Raw genomic sequence first — 24876 nt, 5'->3', positions numbered from 1 at the left:
AGCAGTTTGAGAATGCTGAAATTTTTACGGTGTAAAACCTGTGATGGGCACAGAGAATCTACCTTTAACATTTGCTTTTCAATAGACCACATTATTTTAGAATCTGAAAAAATGCTTATGTGTTCCAGGATTAGTTCCATGGCAGTTTTTCTGATTACTGATACTCTGTTTACCTGAAAATAAGACCTCCCCGAATAATAAGCCCAATCAGGCTTTTGAGCATATGGACTAAAAAAAAAATCATCCCCCCAAAATAAGCCCTCCATGAAAATATTACAACACAACAGCAGCTATGAGGTAACCATGCTCACTGCCTCCTGCACGTCAAGAATAATAAGACCTCCCCAAAATGAAGGCCAAGTGCTTATTTCGAGGGTCAAAAGAAAATAAGACCCTGTCTTATTTTGGGGAAAATATGGTAGGATAGACAGGTAAAACCCATTTACAACACATACAGAAAATGCACAAATCAAACAAGCAAACGAAGAAAACTTTTCTTCTAGACGAGCTTAAACTTTCACTCCTGACAAACCCAGGATATTTTTTAACATTACAGGGAGGAAAGTAAAATGGGACACAGTTTTCTGCATCCTGTTTTGCTGGCTAGGCAAACTAGGGCAAAGGTATTTTCTTTTCTTTTCATTCAACATTATTTTTTTACTATTTAAAATTCTTGTCTTTAGGGATCAGAGACATTTAACAGTTATAATTAGCTAACACACAAACACACACACACACACACACACACATAGACAAGGGAAAGAGAAAAGAAAAGGACAGCAGAAATCTCAGGTTCACACATCCTGGTCATTCTCATCATAAATCTTAGTAAGCTTGAATCAAGAAAGGCAAAACTCTTAACAAACATATTAAATGGTTGCCTAGAAGAGAGGGACAAAACAAATCAATGTATTAATCTATTTATTTATATACATACATACATACATACATACATACATACATACATACATACATAATGTGTGTGTGTGTGTTGCATTTGTGCTGATAAATGAATAAAGGGAGACTTCATTTATCAGTACAAATGCAACACAAAAATGGTTTCCTGCCTGGAAGGCTCCTAGGGTGGAGCTGAAAGGCAAAAAGGGAAGCAGTATGCTCCCTCCCACATTTGAACATACCAGGTGCTTTGACATAACACACACACACACACACACACCTGCCTGGATGATAGTGGTGGGTTCCTACCGGTTCAGACTGGTAGTGGTTTGGTGGCCTGGGTCTCTGGCCTGCCACACCCCTGAACTGGTTCTCCAGGCAACGCCATAGGCAACGCCATCTTGTTTTTGCTTCTGCGCATGCGCAGAACAATTTTTATTGCACTGCACATGCACATGTACCATGCATCAAGCACATGCACAGTGCACACACAGCGCGCACATGAGCGAACCGGCAGTAGTGCCTGTCGGAACCCACCCCTGCTGGATGGGTAACCTCTTTTAATCCCTGGCTTTTAGTAGTCTCTCTAAATGAGACATCGATAGAACCCAGGGGTGAAATCTACTTACCTTCGTTACCGGTTCGCAAATGTGAGTGCATGCACCACCTTCATCAGTGGTGAAATTTGAAATTCTTTACTACCGGTTCTGTGGGCGTGGCTTGGTGGGCTCAGTGTGGCTTGGTGGCCTTGGCTTGGTGGCTGTGGCAGAGGAAGGATATTGCAAAATCTCCATTCCCACCCCACTCTGGGGGCAGCCAGAGGTGGCAGTTGCCGGTTCTCTGAACTACACAAAATGTTCTCTACCGGTTCTCCAGAACCTGCTAGATGTCACCCCTGACCTTCATGTTTCTAACCACTCATTTTCTTCAGAAATAAATCTTGTATTTCTTCTACATACCTTATCAATCTCTTCCTTTGTATCCTCTTCATCCCAATCCAAAAGTTTTAATTTGGTAAAGTTTTAATAACCTTTTCCTAACATCGTCATCAAAATCTTCTGAGATTGCTCTAAATCTCAAGCGAATTTCCATCTCTCCGTTCCAAGTAACTGGTGCCAAATTATCTAATTCTCTTTTCAGTTTTTTTATCTATAACTTCATATTTTCCAGAACTTCCACTTAGCCATTAATTTGTTGCATAACTTCTTGTATTGCTCTAGACAATTACAGAGCTTCTTCATCACTTCTTTAATCTCCTCTGTCATCTTTACATCTTTTTGATACTTTATTTTTTTTCAAAAGATGACAATTTAGTAGCCAATTATTTTAGTCAATTTAGTGTCAACTGACTGGCTAACCTATTGCCCAATTCTCAATTTTCTGAAGTAAATCTAGTGTAATTCCCCTCTGGATATTGCTCTAATGATCTTTTCCTCCCTCAGTTAGTTTTGCTGCTTTTTCCAATGGTTTCCAATCATAAAATTGTAATCCAAAAAAGAAGGTGTCTCGATTACAAGGGAATGAATAAAAGGCAAGCTTTTCCTTTCCCTCCGTTTTGTTATTGTATGCCCTTAATACTTTCATCTCAAATGGCACTCCATACACTCTATAGTTCAGTGACGTGTGGTGAGATTTATGGCTGGTGAGGCTGGTGACGTCATCAGCGCGAGCCGCGGTACCCTTCATGTTGACTCAGGAAGACAGGGAATGGGACCGCGTGTGCAGGAGGCTGAAGCTGCCTCAGCCTCCTGCACACGTGGTCCCATTCCCCTCCTTCCTGACTCCTGAGTCAACATGAAGGGGACTACGGAGCGCGCTCCACGGGACCATGGCTCACGCTCCACGGTCCCCTTCATGTTGACTCAGGAAGGCGGGGAATGGGACCACATGTGCAGGAGGGAGGCTGAGGCTAGAGGAGCCTCCTGCACACATGATCCCATTCCCGGACCATGTGTGCAGAAGGCTCCTCAGCGCCTTTTCCCTTTTCCCTTTTTTTTTTATTTTCATGATGAGAGCGGTGAGGCTCTGCCTCCCCTGCCTCCCCTGCCCTCTTGTCCCTGCTATAGTTACACTCAGCATCACAGTCTGGCTGATCTTTTGTTCTGAAAAATCCACCAATTGCAACCTTAAACACTCAAAGAACCATTTGGAACCATTTCCCACAGAAAACACTGGGAGCCACAAAATCTTTCCCATTCCTGACTATTTCCTGAGAGGCCATAAAACTAGCATATGTAGTTGAATTAAATATTATGTTTTCTTCTGAAACTTCTTTTCCACCAACCAATACACGGTCTTCTCTCCAATACCAAGCTCACACAGTAACAGTCAGGAACAGTCAGGAACATCAGTAGCTATCCGGGGGGGGGGGACCGTAATAGTTCCTTCCTCCTTATATGGCTGCTTAAAGCAATTATTTCATTTCATTCATTTCATTTTATTAGATTTGTTAGCCGCTCCCTCTCCTCGAAGGGGAGCATCCAATTGTATCTCTCTAGCATTTAAAGTAACAGATATATTTGTTACAATCATGGCTTATATACATTGCCAAGCCAAGACTAGGGTTACATCCCTAACAACAACCACTCCCCTTTCCTTCTATTTATTCCCCAGCCAAGGAGGGGCCATTCAGTGTCCATGTGTGCCTTGCTTCCTGAGTGGACTCCTTATCCTCCATTGTTCACCTCTCGTAACAGCTCTGTGCATATGCGCATCCTGAACAGGCCCCAGTTGTTCTTCCTCCCCACTTATCTCAGCCTCCAAAGGCAGCTGCCTCTCCAGTGGCTGGGGAATGTTGGACGATCCTGGCTCTATCTCTGAGTCTGATGCAGAGTATCCATCAGAGCCTTCCCCAGACTCCAGAGCTGGCCCAAGTTTTTCCCCAACCTCCTCATTATCCGACTGGCGGGCCACAACAGCAACATTTTATGGAAAACTGGATAAAAAGTAACTAGGTAACATGGTTAATGTGACAACCTCGATGTTTTTGTCCTAGCAAGCATCATCTCAATCAGCTGGTCTCTGACTCGGATTCTGAAATGGACAGCACAGAGCAACTAGCCCTGGGTAGCACGGACACACTTTCTAGTGGACATAATGCTGATCTAGAGGCTGCCAAACGCCTTGCAAAAAGGCTGTACAACTTGGATGGTTTCAAAAAGGCAGATGTAGCTCGTCATCTGGGGAAGAAGTAAGTGTGTGTAGGTATTTTGAAAAAGTTTCCTGATCCAGATTTTATTTAGATTTTGTTTTATTCACTCGATAAAGAAATATGGCTGCCTGGTGTGCTCCTACATACCGTATTTTTCAGAGTATAAGACGCATCTCCCCCCCCAAAAGAGGGTAAAAATCTGGGTGCGCCTTATACACTGAATGCAGAATTTTTGGCCTCCCGAAACCACAACCCCCTTTGCAAAAATGGATGTGCAGAGGGTTTGGGAGGCCTGCAAAGGGCTCCTGCAGGCTGGGGAGGGCAAAAATGAGTGAAAAGTGGGCTGTTTCTCCTTGTTTTTGCCCTTCCCCAGCCCTGAGGAGCACTCTACAAGCCTCCCAAAACCTATGCATGCACTGTTTTTTGCAAAAAATGAGCCCATTTCTGCCCCCCCCCCCCAGCCTCCAGGAGCCCTTTGCAGGCCTCTCAAACTCTGCATGCCCTGTTTTTCACAAAAAAACAACGCGTGCAGAGGGTTTGGGAGGCCTGCAGAGTGCAAAAACTTTTTTATATTTACCTCTTCAAAATCTTGCTGTGTCTTATATTCCAATGCATCTTATAATCCAAAAAATATGGTAGCTCTCTTAAGAGAAAATGATTATGGCTCCAGTAGGTAAGCCACAGCTTTCATAATAGAAACAATGGAGGAAGCTCTTGTTTCATTTCACAAACATTCTTGGTAATGTCCGTTGCTATGGCATGTATAGCTTATGGACATAGAACGGCTTATCCTCTTTTCTTTTCTAGTTTGGTAGCAATAGGGATGCGGTGGCTCAGTGGCTAAGATGCTTAGCTTGTTGATCAGAAAGGTCGGCAGTTCAGCAGTTCAAATCCCTAGCGCCATGTAATGGAGTGAGCTCCCGTTACTTGTCCCAGCTTCTGCCAACCTAGCACTTTGAAAAGCATGTAAAAATGCAAGTAGAAAAATAGGAACCACCTTTGGTGGGGAAGGTAACAGTGCTCTGCTCCATATGCCTTCGGTGTTTAGTCATGCTGGCCACATGACCATGGAGATGTCTTCGGACAGCGCTGGCTCTTCAGCTAGCATGACAGCTACCTAGAACGACTAGCACATATGTGTGAGGAGAACCTTTACCTTTACCTTAGCAATATTCCCACAAGTGCAAATATACTATGGTCGCTATAGTCTAGTTGGATTAGAACACAGGATGGGGAAGTGTAATTGAAAAATAATAAATCTGGGTGCTTTTCCTCTCCTTTATTGTTTGCCATGATCTATTCTTCAGTTGTTAATCCATCTCATGTAGCAATTCTATAAACAAGATATTTCTTTCATTTCCAGTAACGATTTCAGTAAGACAGTAGCAGGGGAGTACCTCAAGTTCTTCGAATTCACTGGAATGACTCTGGACCAAGCTCTTAGGTAAGTGTCCAAGGAGGGACCTCTGAAGTTTTCAGAAAGATTGAGTTTAACAAAGTTTCAGAGATAATTTAAAGTAGCTGCAATAGTTTTCAAGTTTAACTTTTATTCACATTGATTTAGACGTTTCATATTTCATGTATTTCTTTTAGCCATAGCAGCTCACCAGAATTTGCTTAATCTATTTGTGCTGCCTACAGTATTGGCAGTCCTCAACTTACCACAGCAATTGAAGCTTGAATTGCCATCACTAAATGATGCAGTTTTGCAACTATATTGATTAGTGTGAGATGCGGTGGCTCAGTGGCTAAGACACTGATCTTGTCGATCAGAAGGTCAGCAGTTCGACGGTTCGAATCCCTAGCACCGTGTAACAGAGTGAGCTCCCGTTACTTGTTCCAGCTTCTGCCATTCTAGCAGTTTGAAAGCACATAAAGAATCCTCCCCACTGACTTTTGGGGGAAGCCAACAGAGAAGGTTGCAAATTGCAAAATTGTGATCACATGACTGTGGGAGATTTGATAACTGGCCGAATGCCTAGCTTATGATCAACTGATCATGAGAATTCTGGGATGGCTAGACCTTTAAGGACCAGTGGGAGTAGGATGTAAATGGCGCACTTGACCTTGCTCTTCTAGACCGCTCAGCAGCTTTTGATACTATAAATAATGGTATTTTTCTGGCCAGCTTCAGTAGTTGAGAGTAGGCACCTCCATTTACTGCTGGCCCTTCTCCTTCCTTCAAAGTCTTCTTCCAGCCAGGGTTCATAGGACCAGGAGAAGCCCAGCCACTTCATTCTATGTGGAATGCTGTAGGACTTGGTGCTCTCTCTCCTCTCCTGTTTAACATTTAAATGGAGAAAGGGCTTCCAAGTATGTTCCCCGTTTCAATACGAAAGATGTTCATTTATGTAAATCATTTTTCCACCTTTTGGTTTAAAAAGGATCTTACAGATCAATTTCAAAAACAAGGTGCAGAGTAGTTCTTTATTTTATTTACTTTTATTTTCATTCAATTTCTATACCTGTCTAAATCAGCTAAGTGGCTTTTTAGCTCTTTGGAGCCAATCAGTGGTGGGATTCAGCCAGTTTGGGCAAACCGGTTGTTAAATTACTGGCTGGCCCTGCCCCTTCTGGCAAGGCCCCTCCCAGGAGTCTCCCCACAGCCTGTTTTTTCTCACAGGAGACTGCAGGGAGGCCTACTAGGGCCCAAACAGGGCCAGGGGGTGCATTGTGGTACCCCCGTGGCCTGTTTTTTCTTGCATGAGGCTGCAGGGAGACCTACGAGGCCCAAAATGGGGCACAGGGGTGTGTGATGTGGGACCCCCCCATGGCCCATTTTTACTCCCAGGAGGCTGCAAGGGGGCCTACTGGGCCCTACTAGGCCCAAAAATGGGGCATAGGGGGGGTGCAATGTGGGACACCCCCCCATGGCCCATTTTTACTCCCAGGAGGCTGCAGGGAGGCCTACTAGGCCCAAAATGGGGTGGGGGGCCAGCAGTCCCCCTCTCCCAACCAGTTTTTGTTCCCAGGGGGGTGCAGGAGGCCAAGTGCTGCCTATCACACCTCCTGGCCATGCCCACCATGTCCATGCCCACCCAGCCAGGAATGTGATAGGCAGCATTTGGCCTCCTGCACCCCCCTGGGAACAAAAACAGGTTGGGAGGAGGGACAGCTGTCCCCCACGCCCCATTTTGGGCCTAGTAGGCCTCCCTGCAGCCTCCTGGGAGTAAAAATGGGCCATGGGGGGTGTCCCACATCGCACCCCCCCATGCCCCATTTTGGGCCTAGTAGGGCAGAGAACTGGTTGTTTAATTGTTTGAATCCCACTACTGGAGCCAATACCCTTTACAAAAAACAACAACAGGTAGGATAAACTCCTGGGACTCTTTCTCTTTAGTGCTGAATCCCATGATTCAGGAGGGAGCAAGGTACTTCAAGTAGAATAGCAGCAACTTGTTGGCTACTTTTCCCATAAATTGACAGAAGATTTATTTCCTGTTTATTTGGTGGTGATGTTTTTTTTAATCCATAGCTCCTGGCTGGATCTGGCCAATTTTCACACTAAATCTTTCCTTGCCAGCTTCTCCTTACCACACTAAATTTGATTCTGTTTTAAGAGTGTAATTCTCCTGATAGTCTACTTTTACATAATTTCTTTCCATTGGGTTGGGGGAAAAAATAAAAGGAACAAAACAAAAATAATTTCTCAATATCACAAGAGTCTTATTACAACCAGCAGGGTTGGGAAGCGTTCAGGAACAATTATTCTATTATTCCAAAATCAGATTTTACTATGAATATCCTGATTCTAGTCCTCTGTGTCTCTGCTTCAGCTATCCCCTGCTACATTTCTGGCATGGTGCGATGGCACAGCTTGTTGGTGACTTGTGCGAGAGTGTTTTGGAATTGTAACCTTTGGCAAGGAGCTGTTGCTATGATGTTGACGGGACTAAGATGGGAAAGCTTCACTGTTCCAGAGTAAAAGCAGGACATCCTAGAGCAGTGGCTATTACATTTGAGCATGGGTGTCAAACTCAAGGCCCGAGTTGGATCTGGCCCGCGGGGTACTTAAATCTGGCCTGTGGAGCTGCCCTGGAAACAGTGAAGGGTTGGCCTGCAATGCCTCTGCCCACGAAAATGGAACTCCGAAGGGTCGTTTCTGCTGGCAGAGGATTGCAGGAGGCTGTCACAGCAGAAAACGGAGCTTGGGAGGCCATTTTCTCTGGAAGATTTCTTGAACCACCACAGGCGCCCCAACACGAGTGACATCAAGCTGGCCATGACCATCCTGGCCATAGCCCCCCTGAGGTCAAACACAACACTGCTGCAGCCCTCAAGGAAATTGAGTTTGACACCTCTGCACTTGTCTTCCTTTTCTCTTCAGGTCTTTTCTGAAGGAGCTGGCCCTGATGGGAGAAACTCAAGAACGAGAGCGGATCCTAGCTCACTTTTCACAACGATATTACGAGTGCAATCCCAAAACCATCCCTTCTGAAGGTGACATAAAATGAATTAAAAACATAAAGAAGTAGATAAGGCCTTTCAACTTATTAGTTCTCGTTGTGTAAACGTCTTCTACTTAGGCAGACACTGTCCTGCGGCTTTCACTAGAGCAGGGGTCTCCAACCTTGGCGACTTTAAGACTTGTGGACTTCAACTCCCAGAGTTCCTCAGCTAGCAAAGCTGGCTGAGGAATTCTGGGAGTTGAAGTCCACAAGTCTTAAAGTCGCCAAGGTTGGAGACCCCTGCACTGGAGCACTGTCACTCAGTCCCAGCACCTTGGCTGAGGTGGAATAAAGCATTGCCAGGAATGCACAAGCATAGTAAGATGATTTGCCTGGTAGAACAGAGACCTGGATGACCCCAATGCTAGCAGCTTTTTATAACATGCTAAAATCTGTTTTTTTTTCTTTGATGACTGAGCCAGGAAGTTAAGTGAATCTATTTTAGCAGAGTTATTGGAATAAACGCACAAGCTGCCTCAACCATGTGTTGTAATTCCTACTGGTGGTTTTCCTGACAATTAATTGGAACAATTAATCAGTGGAACAACTTGCCTCTAGAAGTTGTAAATACTCCAACACTGGAAGTTTTTAAGAAGAGATTGGATAACCATTTGTCTGAAGTGGTGTAGTGTTTCCTGCATAAGCAGGGGGTTGGACTAGAAGACCTCCAAGGTCCCTTCCAGCTTCTATTCTATTTTATTCCATTCTATTCCATTCCATTCTGGTTGCTGTTTGTTTATAACCGGACGCTAGCCACTGAGAGTCAATTAGACAGTTATAGAAAATAAATAAATAAGTAGAAGACTGGAAGCTCATCAACAAAACACTGGCAGATAGAGGGTCTTGCTTTTGCCTACAGTTAGCACCATGTACCAAGGCTATAAGGGGATGTGGTGGCTCAGTGGCTAAGATGCTGAGTTTGTGGATCAGAAAAGTCAGCAGTTCAGTGGTTCAAATCCCTAGTGCTGTATAATGGAGTGAACTCCTGTTACTTGTCCCAGCTTCTGCCAACTTACCAGTTCGAAAGCATGTAAAAATGTAAGTAGAAAAATAAGAACCATCTTTGGTGGGAAGGTAACAGTGTTCCGTGCACCTTCAGTGTTTAGTCATGTCAGCCACATAACCACAGAGACATCTTCAGACAGTGCTGGCTCTTCAGCTTTAAAACAGATGAGCACCGTCCCCTAGAGTCAGCAATGACTAGCACATATGTGCGAGGGAAAGCTTTACCTCTACCTTTATCAAGGCGGTTCCTTCTGATTTCAGGGAGATACATGAGGAAGAGGCTGGATTCTAAAAATTATTTAACCTTTGTTTGCTCTGTGCATATGAAGCTAAAAACATCTTGCTTCATTATATCCGCTTCCTTCAGAAAAGAACACTGGACGTTTATAATGCCTTTAAATGTCTGCAAAAGTGGTAATTTACAAGCAGAATATAAGTGATGGCAACAAGCACCACAACAAGGAATCTTATATCTGGTGGTCCCATCATTCCAGAACCGGAGTGCTTTAAAACTGAAACTAGCCATGCACATTTTGGTGAGAAAATTTAGAAAGGCAATGTCTAGCTCAGTATTAATACTAATGAAAATTTCCCTTCAAAGAATCTAGAAATCATTTCTTAGGAATTGTTTTTATGAAATATATACAGTAGTGGCAAAACTGTGAAAACTTTTTGGGAAAAATGTGCAGTATTTTTGAGGTTTGATGGCTAATAACACCACTTTTGGGGGAGTAGTACCATAAATGTATATATCAGTGGATAGATAATTTAATCAAGAATGTAATGCAATAGCTTTTATGAAGGATTTGCTATTAGAATAGCAGTTATAAAGAAGAAAAATGAAACACATAGGAAAATGAGATATACAAAAATTATCACCATGTCAGTTAATACTTAGTTGAGTAACGTTTAGCATGAATTATGGCCTTGCAACATCTTCCCATGGAGTGAACCAAGTCTTTTAGTTCTGCAGCTGTTATAATGTGAAACCAAGATTGAATGATTGTTCTGTTAACTAGGTTTTATTGCTGGCTATATTTGGCTATCACTTTTTATAGAATACAGATAATTGAACAAACTTTGTTGCATTACATTCTTGATTAAATTATCTTTCCATTGATATATAATTTTATGGTCCTACTCGAAAAAAAATGGTGTTATTAGCCATCAAGCCTCAAAAATACACTTTTCCCAAAAGGTTTCCACAAGTTTGGCCACTACTGCATATATATCTTCTCTTCCAAATATTCATTGTAACAGTGAATTATTTTGCAATAGGTGCAACAAGGGTTTAGCAGTTTTACTTCCATTTTTCTATATATGCATGAAGATGTGTTTTCTTTAAAATTAATAATAAAAAAGTAAATAAGATTATTTTTTCTCCAGTGAGGATCACACGTTAGAAGTTAATTAACAATAAGTACAATAAGAAGTGCCCAAACTGATTATTTCTCTTTGGTGCTTGTGCCACTGATGGCACCCACTCTGTAGGGTTGTTGCAAAATAAGATGGAGGTGTGGGGTGACACGAAAGTGACCCCAACTGTGTTTTCTATATTTGTAAGAAGATAAATGTCAATAGTTAATAGATAAACATTAATAATATTTACAAGAATGTATATTTGTGAATGTATATGAAAGGGGGAAAAAAACCTTTATAAGAAAGATTTTTCCCCTCTAGTCAGGATCACACGTTAGAACTTAATTAATAAGTACAATAAGAAGTCCCCAAACTGATTATTTTTCTTTGGTGTTTGTGCCACAGATGGAGCCCATACTCTGGCGTGTGCCTTGATGCTTTTAAATACAGACCTACATGGATACGTAAGTGTCTTATGCCTTTTAAGTCATCAAACCTGGTGCATTTGAGATGAGGGTAGTGAAAAAGAAAAAAAGAAAAATGGCTGCTGGATGGATCTCTTCTCTCCAGGACAGGGGTTGGTTCCGGCCGCCATTACTACCGGTTCAGTAGTAAAAACTTTTGCTCACTTCGCTTACACACATGCCAGACGCACTCTCCGTGCTCATGCACATTTTCATTTAAAATGATCTGCGCATGCGCACGAACGAATAAAAATTACATTTTTAAAATGAAGATTGTTCTGCGCATGTGCAGAACAGAAAATCAAGATGGTGCCGCCGATCATAAAACCGGTATGGTCACGTGTCTGCCGGAATTACTACCTATTTGGCCGAACTGGACTAGGATAGAAACCCACCTCTGCTCCAGGAGCCAAAAGATAAATGACCATGGAGACACAGAATCGCAGGGCTGGATGGGTAAGGAGTCTCCTGAAGACCACTTTAAGCCCTTCAGGTTGCCAACTCCCTTTGGCTTCTCCTGCAGTCAGAATATTCACATGGAGGAGGACTTGCTTTACAGGTAATCCTCGAGTTACGATGCTTCACTTAGCGACCATTCGAAGTTGCAACATAACACCCCCCCCCCAAGTACTTACAACACAGTCCTGAGCAGGAGTGAAATTCAGCAAGTTCTGCCAGGTTCTGGAGAGCTGGTAGCGGAAATTTTGAGTAGTTGCAATATCCTTCCCCCATGAGTGGGGAGTGAATGAGGATTTTGCCGTATCCTTCCCCTGACATGCCCACCAAGCCACGCTCACAGAACCAGTAGTAAACAAAATTGAATTTCACCACTGGTCCTGAGGTTACAAATGTTGCAGCACCATGGCAGTCATTCACCCTTACAAATGACCGAAGAGGTACTGAAACAATTGCCCTGCCTAGACTCCCCACCCCAGCCAGCTATCCATGTGCAATGGGTCTGTGGAGAGACTCAGTTTCCTAGTTGAGATTTAGCATGGAGATTTAGCTCTCCTTCCACTCTGCTGCAGTTTCTTTGCCTGTTCCAGTGCTCCAAAAGTGGAGCAGTGGGAGGAGAGGGAGACAGGGATGAGCGCACCATGCTTGGCTTCTCTGACTCACCGTGTCATGCCCCCATCGGAGTCTGAATACAAGGGGGAAGATGAACAGTTGACAGAGAGTAGGAGAGTGGATCTATTGGCTGTGGAAGAAACTGGGGAAAGTGAGGCTTGGCGGAGTAGGGGACAGGTAGAACAAGGGAGAAGGAGTTCAGATGAAGACCAAGGTCCACCCTTTCCTCATCCTAGGGCGCGTAGGGAAGAATGCAGAAGAAAGCAACGTGGGTTGCAAGGGAGGAAAGGGCCCTGATTCCCTTCACAAGTCACACCTGGGGATGGAGTTTAAAGGAGAGGAAAATGGGAGAGGTGGTTGTGGGGAACAAACACTGAGTTTAACTGCTTATCTGAGTTCCTGGCATCCTCTCTACCGATTTGATTTACTGCCATGCTACTTCACTTCTGGAACTCCTTATCTTGCTTGCCCTGCCAGATTAATTACCTTATCTTGCCTTGTTGGATTTATAATTGGAAGTTTTCTGCTTACAACATTTGGACTGGAGTATTTTCAGCCAAAGGCTGTTACAGGTTTGTGGAAGAGCTTTTCTCCAGGCCAGTTGAATGTGACATTGTGGGCACAGTTGGTGTTAATAAAGGGACTCATACTGGTTCTCTGGCTGTGTTGCCTTCGTGCCACGCCCCGGGCCATCATACATCGAGGCTGCCTGCCACTTTTGGAGTGCCTTGGTAAGTCTCCCCCAAATGTTTCCAGTTTTGGTGCAGAAAAGCATTGCATGCCGACTGGAGGCTTTGAGGAAGCAAAATTGCATTGCTTCAAGCCTTCCATCAGCATACACACACTTTTCACGCAGAGACTGGAAGCTTCTGGATGTCGTGATTTCACAGGACTTCGGGCACCCGTTCTCTGCAAAAACAGATCGATGCCTGAAATCTCGTGAGATCAAGGCACCCAGAAGCTTCCAGCTCTGCGCAAAAAGTGTTCTCACAGCAAAAGGACACTTTGAGGCAGTGAAATCACACTGCCTCAAAGACTCCCATTAGCCTGTGAACACTTTTCGTGTAGAGACTGGAAGCTTCTGGGGGCTGTGATCTCGAGTGACTTGTTAGAGAAAGGAGCTACTAATCTATCATTAATTATCACTGATAATGTTCTGTCCTTATATTTGTTTTTCTAAAAAAAAAAAGCCACATCCACCATCCACTACCTGTATTTTGTGACCTAATTTTTCCAGAATACTTAATTGAAATAGTCTTGCAAAACTTATGATCTAGTCACTTTTCCCTCTTTCCTTGCTTCCTCCTTATAGAATATTGGGAAGCGAATGTCCTGCTCGGATTTCATTGGGAATCTGGAAGGTCTCAATCAAGGCAGTGATTTCCCCAGAGAACTACTCAAGGTAAATACAACTAAAGGTCTTCCTGGAAAAACAGGGCAATATAAAGGAAAATGTTGCTTGTCAATTTTACTAAGCTAGTTCCTAAAATCTGGCAAGTCCAGGAGAGTTGTGTGTTGTTGTTTTTATTCCAGTCCATCTTGGGCTACAACTTTTTCAAGAGCAACCATATCTGTCACTATACTGTTTATGGCAGCTCCCAGTTTCATTTTAGCAAAGAGCCTACCATGTGTGAGTATGGTGTGTGTGGTGTGTGCATGTGCATTGAGACATTTTATGTATTTACATATATGAGCCATGGTGGCATAGTGGTTAGAGTACAGTACTGCAGGCTACTTCTGCTGCTGCCGGCTGCCTGCAATTTGGCAATTCGCATTGGTGGGGACCCAAATTGTTGGGAGCAATAGGCTGACTTTGTAAACAGCTTAGAGAGGGCTGTAAAGCAGTATAGAAGTCTAAGTGCTATTGCTATATTCTGTACATATGTATTTTACTGGGGATAAGAAATTTGGGGTGCATCTGGGTGTGGGGCAGATACAATGTGATTCCATAGAATATTTGTACAGGTAGATTGTGTATATATTAAAATCTGATATATTTTGAAAGCTCAGAGGTGGTATTCTACTGGTTCGGATCAGCCAAACTGGTAGCGGAAATCGCAGGTGGCTAGCTGACAAGCCCCTGGCTCTATGGCGTCCCATTTAGGCCATTTTTCCGCCAAAAGTGCATTCGCGGATCTGCGCACACTCACATTTGTGAACCGGTAGAGAAGGTAAGTGTATACCATCCCTGGGAAAGCTGCTTTGGTACCTCATGTTTCGGAGGAAAAACTGCCTTCATCCAAAGAAGTAGGGCAAGGCAGATTCACCATTCTGTATCTTAATGGCACCACTTTATTCCCCTTGAAGCTTGTTGGAGATAAAATGTTCTAAATTTCAGGGCAGTTTTAAAAACTCAAAGGTATTTTTGTGTATTTATTGCTTTTTTGTTAAATGCTAAAGGTTTTTTTTTTAATAACAAAGCAAAAAGATCTGTTTCCTTGTTAAAGTTTTGTTTGAAAATATATCCATGTCTCTGGAAAGGCCAATGAAATTTAAACAGAGCAAGCTTTGTGCAGTAGTTTACCTGAACAAGTTGATGAGTTTTTCCCAAAAAGATTAGCATTATTTTATGGAGGGCTGTCAAGGGTGGGATTCAGCCAGTTCGCACCACTTTGGGAGAACTAGTTGTTAACTTTCTGAGCAGTTTGGTGAACTGGTTGTTGGAAGAAATCATTAGGGCAGAGATCCTGTTGTTAAATTATTTGAATCCCACTACTGCATTTAACCAAATACCTATCAGCACTTATATTTTTAAGAGACTATTCACATTTAAAATCCAGGTTAGAACATTGTCGTGATTTGGGATTAAATCAGTATCTTATATTGATTAATGAAGGATTGTAACTCCATTTTTAATTGGTCTTGCTGTTTTTTAATTTAAAAATTTATAAACTACCCATTTTCATTTTGAGTCTGAAGAATTTATAAATATCCATATGTAATAAAATCCAAGTGAGTTAGATTGTATGAAGTTGGATTCCAACCTTACTGACTGCTGGGGCAAGGATATGCCTTCTTGACCCGTTTTTAATATTGTAATAACCTGCAGTTTTTTCAAGTACAATGCAGTAATATCTGTGATTCTATGCATTTGTATTATCTACTTTGAATCTCCATTTATTTCCCTTATCTTACCAAAAAGGATTTTCACTTGCTTACATCATGCATCCTAAATATATAAGTTTCTGCTTGTTATTCATCAATGAGAAGCCAACTTTTGATTTGGTCTAATCATGATCATATCATGGTTTTGATTTGAAATCTGTAGTTTGAAAAGTATCGATGCAGTATGGAGAAACCATTATTTTAATATTCATCATTGACTTTAGTTGTCATAGAAATAGCCTTATCCTTTATAAACATCTCATTGATAAGATTTATAATTGCCTTCCTCCCTAATAATTAATATTTTTATTTCTGCCAAGTTCTGTCCATCTTTATTTTAGATCACCAAAAGTAATGATCTTCTATAACTTTACTAAGTAGGTAGACCTTGGTTTCCTTAATATTTTATATTAAAGCAAACATTTCATTTGCTGTGCTTATTTTCATAATAAACTCTTTTAAGTTTTCTTTCAAGTAATAAACTGGTGTTACCTGCATAATTTGTTACCATTTTGTGCTCCAGTTGTGATTCCAGTTATCATTTGTTTTGAACATTTGTTTTCTAAATTAAACAGATACGATGACCAACATGCATCACTGTAAATATTTCTCAGAATAATCCAATATTGTGGAAAATACCTTAATCTTAATACATTCCACATTCTGTTTTTGCTGTAGTCAGTGAAAAAAATGGTAATCTTCTTATAGTTCATGATTTATGTTACTTGTTTGATCTTGTATTCATCTGACTTTCTTATAACCTGCTTGTTCATTTGTTTCCTGATGCATGGCTCAATTTTTTTGTGAGATCATTAAGCAAAACTATGCTTGTGTGAAGAATTAGTCCAATAGCTTAGTAATTTTCACATTTCCTTTCTTGGCATGGCATATATACAGATCTTTTCTAATCACTGTTTTTGTGAACATGCAGCAGTTAATATTTTCTTCTGAAGCTTTAAATAATTGTGCATAATTAAACTTTCCTCTGTGACAGCTGCTCTATAGCCTCCCATTTCTCTCTCTCTCTTTCTGGTGGAGTTATTGAATAGTATCTTTTTTGGGGGAAGGTTTCTTACATTCTGTAATCCTTTTTTTAAACGATTTAGTAGAGCCTTTCCATCTTTCTTTCTCATTATTTATTATCTATGTTGTTAATTTTACTTGAGTAATTATAAAATCAAGTATATCATTTTTCCTTTCTTTGCTATGTTCTTCTATTAGTTCATTGAGATAGCTTTCCTTGTTTTTTTCTTGCTTTATCCTGAAAGTCTGCATTATCATGTGTTCTTTCTATTACCCAAGGAAATAATACATTATCCTTTCTGTGCCTAGCAAACAAGCTTTCCTAATAGCTGGCACTGAAAACTACTTAGATCTATTCATCTTTCAAATTGTGTTTTCCTATTTTTTTTATTTTTTGCAACGTCCTTTATATATTCTATTATTCCTCAGATTCACCTTAACACACTAAGTTTCAGGATCCCTTATTTCTCCGACTTTTGGATTCCAATCACGAGGCATTACATTCAAATTGAAAATGCCATTTAGTATAAATCCTTCCATTCCCCACTATTCAGTCAGAGTTGAAGAAGCTTCTTGCATGAGAAGTGAAATGTCTTCAAAAAACCCCAAAAAGTCTAGTTGCCTCTTGAAGAAAAAAAAATGCACCCATGGGAAATCCATAGAAATACAACAAGGATGCAGCATGGTTAAAGAAGGTAGAAAGGAATAAAAAAGAAGCTGAAATGAAAGAACTGGTAATAACAGCAAAAATGACAAAGATCAAGAATTGGTCAGCACCAAGTGAAGATAAACTGCATGTTTTTTTCCTTGAAACACCTGACTGGTCTACACCCCCTTGTTGCCAAACAGTTTAACATATACTGCAAAGAGGTGAAACTGAAGAGTGGCTAACAAAATATACCTGGTAATGAAAGATCCAGCAAAAGGGACAGCACAGGCCAATTACCTTGCTTACCAACAACTTTGAAATTGCTAACTAGTGTGATAGCTGATGCAACCCAACAGCATCTCATTGAAAACAAGGTGTTTCCACCTGAGCAGAAAGGAAGCTGCCCCAACAGCACAGGAAGAAAAGATCAACTACTAAGTGACAGGATGATTTTGGAAAACTAAGAGAAGGAAGACCAACCTGAATGTCACATGGATTGATTACAAAAAGGCATTTGACTCTCTGCCATGTGACTGGATAATCAAGTGCCTAGAAATATCAGAGGTCAGTGGGAACTTCAGAAGCTATGTGCAAAGATCGATGGCACAATGGAAGACATGGTTGGCAGGTCAATGGTGAGAGACTGGGAGAGGTTAATAACAAGAGAGCACTATTTCAAGGAGATTCACATTCACTACAACTATTTATCATTGCACTGATTTACTAAATAATTTGGGCCATACCTATCAATTTTTTTAAAAAAAAATGCCAGACTATCCCACCTCCTTTACATGGACAATTTGCAGCTATTTGGAAAAATACCTGAAATGGAATTGCTGCTCAACACTATTCATATATACAGCCAAAATATTAAAATGGAGTTTGGACTGGACAAATGCATCACACCATCAAACAGGAAAAAATAGTGAAAACTGAAGGAATGAAGATTTCCTATGGAAACAATATCAAGAGTCTGGATGAAGATGATAACTACAGAGACCTGGGTATCCTTCTGGCTGACAACATCAAGTACAATGAAGTCAAGAAAAAGGTTAGAGGTAAATACATCAAGAGAATGAAGATGATCTTAAAGTCCAAACTCAATGGAGGAAATACCATTAAGGCAACCAACACCTGGGCAATTCCAGTCATTAGGTACACAGCTGGAATGGTGGACTGAACTCAAGCAAAACTAAAAGCCACGGACAGGAAGACCAGAAAAATAATGACAATGAATCGTGCCCTTCATCCTTGCAGTGATATTGATGAACTCTACATAGCCAGGAAAATAGGTAGGTATGGAACATTGCAAGTACATCAGATGGTTGGAGATAGGGGTGGGTTTCAAAATTTAAAGTTAAGAAAAAAAAATTGTGCTCCCTGGCCCCCAGGAACACTCTGCAGGCATTAGAAGGGTTGGGGAAAGGCAGAAATACCTCTGTTTTTGAAAAAAATGGGCAGAAAACAGCCAGTTTTTTTGCAAAAACGAGCCCATTTTTGCCTTCCCCCAACCCTGCTGAAGCCTGCAGAGTGCTTCTGGAGGCTGGGGGAAGGCAAAAATGCCTGTTTTTGCAAAAAATGGCCCATCTCTGGGACCGGCATGCACACACTATTTAAAAAAAAGGGGGGGGGAATAACATTTTTCAATGAAGATTGTTCTGCACATGTGTCGAACAGAAAATAAAGATGGTGGTGCCCAGGATAGAACTGGTAGGGCCATGTGTCTGGCCGAATTACTACCTATTTGGCCAAACCGGTCTGAACCGGTAGGAACCCACCTCTGGTTGGAGAAGAAAAAACATGCAGTGGAAAAATATCTGAAGGACAGTGAAGAAGATGCCTGGAACCTAGTATTCCAGGAAAATTTACTGATTACTGGAGAGACCAAACTGGCCTACAAGACAGATGATACAAAAGGCAAAAAAGTCTGGCTAATAGATGTGTCAATACCTGGAGACAGAAGAATAGAAGAAACTGGAGAAGATAATAAAACACAAAGCCCTGCAAATAGAAATAGAATGACTGTGGCAAAAGCAAAGTAGTACTAAAATTAGTAGGTGCCTGGGGAGCAATCCCAAAACAATTGGAGCTCCATTTAAACACCATCATCATTGACAAATTCACCATCAGTCAGTTGCAAAAGGCAGCTTTACTCAGAACAGCTTGCATCCTGTGAGTGAGAATATCTATTAATACCATGAAACATCCACATCTGCCTATGGTCCTTGGAAAGGACTCGATAGGTAGACAAAAATGCCAAATCCAGTCTGAGCACCTGTCTGACTATGCCACGAGCCCATAATTATAATAATGTGGTCATTAAGCATATTTGGCTTCTGCTATTGATTTGCTTGTTGGTAAGCAGCTGGGAAAGTTACAAACAGTCACATGACCAAAGGAAGGATAAATACATGCCAGTTGTCAAGCATCTGAATTTTTATCACATGACTATTGGGATGATGCAACATTCGTAAGTGTGGAAACTGGTCATGTCCCTTTTTTTAAATGGTGTTGTAACTTTGAAAGGCTTCTGAACAAATGGTTCTGCATCAAGGACTTTAGTAGTGTTTTAGCAGTTAAGAGGTTACCAGTGTTTGGAAACCAATTGCATATATAATTCCTAAATTAGTCTGATCCATTCCACATTATCAGAATGACTTTACTCACATTGGCTTCATGCATTTGATTAATCCATGATTTGTTTTAACTGGTGTTGAGTGATTATCATAGTGTTCTCCTAACAAACAATACAAGTCACGGTAAATTGGATTCAAGTCTCAAATTAAAATCCAAAACCAAGCAAAATATCTCACTGTTCAATGATGTGAGGAGTAAAAAATCAACTCCAAGGTTATTGGAATACAAAACAATTTTATTGTGTTTGCAAAGGCTGGTGAATTTCCAAGCAAACAAGCAAGAGAAACCACACTGGTTACAGATCTCAGCATATTTCATATATTCCTATCACCGGCCACTTGTCCATCCTTCCCAGGCCCAATTGATAGGCCCAGATTAGTCACATGTTAACAGTCTGCCTATAATCTGTTCAAAAAGTTTTAAAATTAGTTAAGGCCTTGTTGCTAAGCACTCAGCCCCTTCATTTCTATGTAGGATATGTAATAGTGTGGCTATACTAGGTAATTTGAACAAAGAATAAACCTTATATAAATTGTATAATGTGTCATTCATAAACGATATGTTAGTCTACATTATGGAAATTTACAACTTATTATATTGTATCTCACAATAAGCGGACAGATATATTAAATTCACATGGGAAGATGTTAAGGAAAATAGTCTAGCCTTCCTGGACTGTGCAGTACACATTAAGGAAGATAGAAGCCTTAACACTGAAGTTTACAGAAAACCCACCTACACAAATCAATATTTAAATTTTGATTCCCACCTCCCACTGGAGCACCAAATGGGATTCATCAGAAGGCCTGCCTACCAGCAAAGATGGAAAGAAAAAGAACATGAAGACATCAAGGAAGCCCTCAGAATGTGTGGCTATCCCAAGTAAGCCTTCATCAAATCTCAAAAAAAAAAAAAAAAAAAAACCACCAACCAACCCTACAGGAGCTCCTCTGTGATAGACAGTGACGGGAACAATAAACGAAGCAACGCTGTCATTCCGTATGTTGCAGTCGTATCGGAAAAGCTCAGGAGGATCTTCAGCCAACATAACATACGTAACACCCAGACAGACACTGAGCAACGTGGTATATGCAGTACAATGCAGCAAGCCATGTGCAGATCTGTACTTCGGGGGAACAAAACAACCATTTCATAAACGGATGGCACAACATAGGAGAACAAACACATCAGGACTAAATTCAGCAGTCCATCTGCATTTAAAAGACACAAGGCACTCTTTTGGAGACAGCAAAGTCCATATTTTGGACAGAGAGGATTTGCTGGTTTGAAAGAGGGGTTAAAGAGGCCATTTATGTCAAAATTGAACATTCTTCTCTCAACAGTGATGGGGGGATATGACATCATCTCCAATCTACAACAGTCCTTCCAACAGTTCCAAGAAGGCTCCACACCCATTTGCACCACTCAGATGACCCTGATAATACAGAGAAACCTTCAGGTGACCTTAACCACCTTCTCTGGAAGGAGTACAAATCCCTCCATACCTCACCATCCAGTCAGAGCTGAAGAAGCTTCTTGGATGAGAAGAGAAATGTCTTCAAAGAAAAAACAAGAAAACCCAGTTGCTTCTTTTAAAAAAAGCACCCTTGGGACATCCAGTGACAAAATAAATGGCCTCCCAGAAGGGCAGGCTTACCTACATCCCCATTCAGAATTAAAGTAAACTTCCATTGTATTCCAAATCATCATCATCTAGCCCTTTATCCAAGTTCCAATAAACCTAATTTCAGCCATTTTGTGAAAGGCAAAAAAAAAAAAAAAGTGATTTCCCCACCCACGAGCATACCTCCCACTTTCCTGAAAGCAAAAAGAGGTTGCCATAGATACAAGTTAATTAACGACCGCTTCTTCCCCCCACCCTCCTCCATTCTACACTCCATATTTTTAAAACCGGAGGGGCGGGGGCGGTTAATACTACATTTATGGAAGGCACACCCCATTGCCCCATCCTGTCGTTTGTGAAGGTTGTATTTTCTCCCACCCTGCTTCATGCTTTGTTTTTTATACATAAACGCCGAGATACATTTTAACCATTTATTAAAAAAAAAAAAAACCGAGGAGCTATCAGGGCGTGGGAACCAAATACGAACCCGTCGCACTTAAGGTTGGGAACAATTATCTGGCAATTCAAGTATTCCGAAACTAACATTTGAAAGGTGCAAGTCGAAGTTGGGGACCTTCCCTCGCCAGGTAGTTAGTCCCCCCCCCACCAGTCCTTCGCCATTCGGGTCTCTCTCTCTATGTAGTACATGCATCTCACCCCCCCCCCCCCAATCCTTTACCGTCCAGGTCTGTGTACCACATGAATCTCAGCCCCCTGCCCCCAGATCCTTCGCCGTCCGGATCTCTGTGTGTAGCCCATGAATACCCCCCTCCCTCAAATCCCTACTCGCCCTGGTCTGCGTGTGTAGCACATCTCATTCCCCCGCCCCCCAAATCCTTCACGGTCCGAATCTCTCTCCGTGTGTAGCACATGCATCATCTCCCGCCACTCCCGCCGCCCTTCTTTTTCCCTCAGCCCCCAGCCCCCGCCACCGCTCCGGCGCTCCCCCCCCCGCCGCCCCGCCCTTTCTGCGTTCCACAGCGAAACGCCAGAGCGCGCTTCTCGCGTAGAAACGGCTTCCCAGCCGCTCCCCCCACCCTTTGAGAGCCGCTGTTGCGAGGAGGAGGAGGAGGAAAAGCGGAGAGAGAGAGAGAGAGAGAGAGAGGCTGGTGCGTTGTCAGCCCTCCAGAAGCTCGCGCGGGCATCTGCGCGCGTGTGTGTTTTTTTCCCTTTTTCCTTTCTTCCCATAACGCCAAACGGGAGAGCTGCGCCTGAGGGGGGACCCCACACGAGCTCGACGCCTATTCCGGACGGCGGTTGCGGGGAGGCGCGTTTTTCGCAACAGGCAGCCAGCCAGCCAGCCGGCCGGTTGGTTGGTTGGCCAGCGCCGCCTCGGCCAAAGCCATGATCGGTGTGAACAGCATCAACAGCAGCGGCAGCGCCGGGCGTCTCCGGCCGCGCTCCATGTGCTCGGTGCGCTATGGGCGCAACTGCCGCGGCGTGGAGACCTTCTGCTACGGCTGGCCGCAACGCTCGCGGACCCTCAAGCCCGTCCTCTACACGGACCTGGTGGTCAACCGCTTGCAGAGCCGCAGGAAGAAAAAACCGGTAAGGAAGACGTCAGGGCGAGGCTCTGACGCTATGCCTTCTCCTCCTGCGGAGAAAAAGGTGGGCTTGAAGGGGGACGAAAGTCGCGCGGTAGGTAGGCCGCTCCTGGCTGGGTTCCCACCCCCACCCCCACCCCCCAAATTATTCTGAGGCGAATGTTCTTCACCTCGCTTGGCAATTGGAAGGCTTTGCTCTCCAAGCAACGCCCTGACGAGATGGGCTCGGCTGCGCTTTGGGCGGGCGTGAGGGGTGTCCCCCCCCCCTCCACACAAAAAGGAGATGCTCCCCAATGGACAAGCCCGCAAGGTTCAAGAAGACGCGAAAGAAACCTGGTTGTGTATTTAAAAGCGGGCTTTTTGGTGCATGGGATGCACACGGCCCCAATCTGCGCATGAATGAATCGCGGGCCTATGTGTGTGTGCACAGAATGACGGGTGGTTGTGTCAAGGCTCATTCCTCTATCGTGGTCGGTGGTCTAAGAGAGGGTGGGCAACTCTTCATGTAGGATAGGATATGTGGAATGGAATAGGATAGAATAGGGTAGGGTAGGATAGAATGGAATGGAATATGTGGAATAGAATAGGATAGGATAGAATAGAATATGTGGAATAGAATAGAATATGTGGAATGGAATAGGGATAGAACAGAATATGTGGAATGGAATAGGATGAAATAGAATATAATAGAATACGTGGAATGGAATAGGGATAGAATAGAATATGTGGAATGGAATAGGATGAAATAGAATATAATTGAATATGTGGAATAGGATAGGATAGGATAGAATTCTTCATTGGCCAAGTGTATTTGGACACACAAGGAATTTGCCTTCGGTGCATATTGCTCCCAGTGTACATAAAAAGAAAAAAAATACATTCATTAAGAATCATAAGGTACAACCCTTAATGATAGTCATAGTGTTGTATGGGTCCAGCAGCCAGATAGAGCTCTGTACAGCTCACATCAAGCTTCATGCCAAGGAGTATTGTTATTTATTGTTATTTGTTTGTTTTGTCAAGTGTGTATAAGATAATAGATATAAGTACATACAAGATTATACATACATGAAATGGATACAAATAAAAGGGAACATTAGGACAGGAACAGTAGGCACGTTGGTGCGCTTGTGCACACCCCCTTACAGATCTTTTAGGAAAGGGGTGAGATCGACAATAGACAGTCTAAGGTTAAAATTATGAGGGTTTGGGGAAGAAACCACTGAGTCAGGTAACACATTCTTGAGTTCCGTTTATTCAGCACACATAAATAGATGGCCACATCTATAAGCTTATCAAATACCGTATTTTTCAGAGTATAAGACGCACCAAGGTTTTGAAGAGGCAAATTTAAAAAAAAATAGGTAGGTAGATAGATAGAGAGGGAGGGAGAGAGAAATACAGTAGGTAGGTAGGGAGAGAGAGAGAGAGTAGGTAGGAAGGTAGGTAGAGGGGGGGAGAGAAATACAGTAGGTAGGTAGGGAGAGAGAGAGAGAGTAGGTAGGTAGATAGAGGGAGGGAGAGAGAGAGAGAGAGAGAAATACAGTAGGTAGGTAGGGAGAGAGAGAGTAGGTAGGTAGATAGAGGGAGAGAGGGAGAGAGAGAGAGAGAGAAATACAGTAGGTAGGTAGGGAGAGAGAGTAGGTAGGTAGATAGAGGGATAGAGAGAGAGAGAGAGAAATACAGTAGGTAGGTAGGGAGAGAGAGTGAGTAGGTAGGTAGATGTTTCTAGGTGTATTTATCCATGTGCTGGAGAAGGAAATCGCTGACAACCTGCAACGCCTAAGACTTGTTTCTGCTGGCACAGCACTTGATCAATGTAATTCTCATCAATCACTCTAACTAAAGAGCTTTCCAAAAGGGGAAAAAAAGGTTTTGCACTCTGCAAACCTCCCCAAAATG

The 24876-nt window shown here is 42.5% G+C and overlaps 1 protein-coding gene across 1 annotated transcript in view; it reads left to right on the top strand.

Annotated features, from left to right (window-relative positions):
• The window catches only part of LOC309393730 (PH and SEC7 domain-containing protein 1-like), a gene marked incomplete at its 5' end in the record, with an annotated part of 73769 nt that overhangs the window by 7534 nt on the left and 41359 nt on the right, over nt 1-24876 (top strand). The window contains 5 exons of the mRNA XM_081956225.1: nt 3893-4087; nt 5412-5492; nt 8376-8488; nt 11266-11324; nt 13705-13794. Coding sequence (XP_081812351.1) covers nt 3893-4087; nt 5412-5492; nt 8376-8488; nt 11266-11324; nt 13705-13794 — 538 coding nt within the window. The remainder of the gene's footprint in view (nt 1-3892; nt 4088-5411; nt 5493-8375; nt 8489-11265; nt 11325-13704; nt 13795-24876) is intronic.

This window comes from Natrix helvetica (genome assembly GCF_964273705.1).
Source record: "Natrix helvetica genome assembly, chromosome: 5".
Taxonomy (NCBI): Eukaryota; Metazoa; Chordata; class Lepidosauria; order Squamata; family Natricidae; genus Natrix; species Natrix helvetica.
Note: the sequence above shows the minus strand (reverse complement) of the source record. Positions and strands in the feature narration are given on the sequence as shown.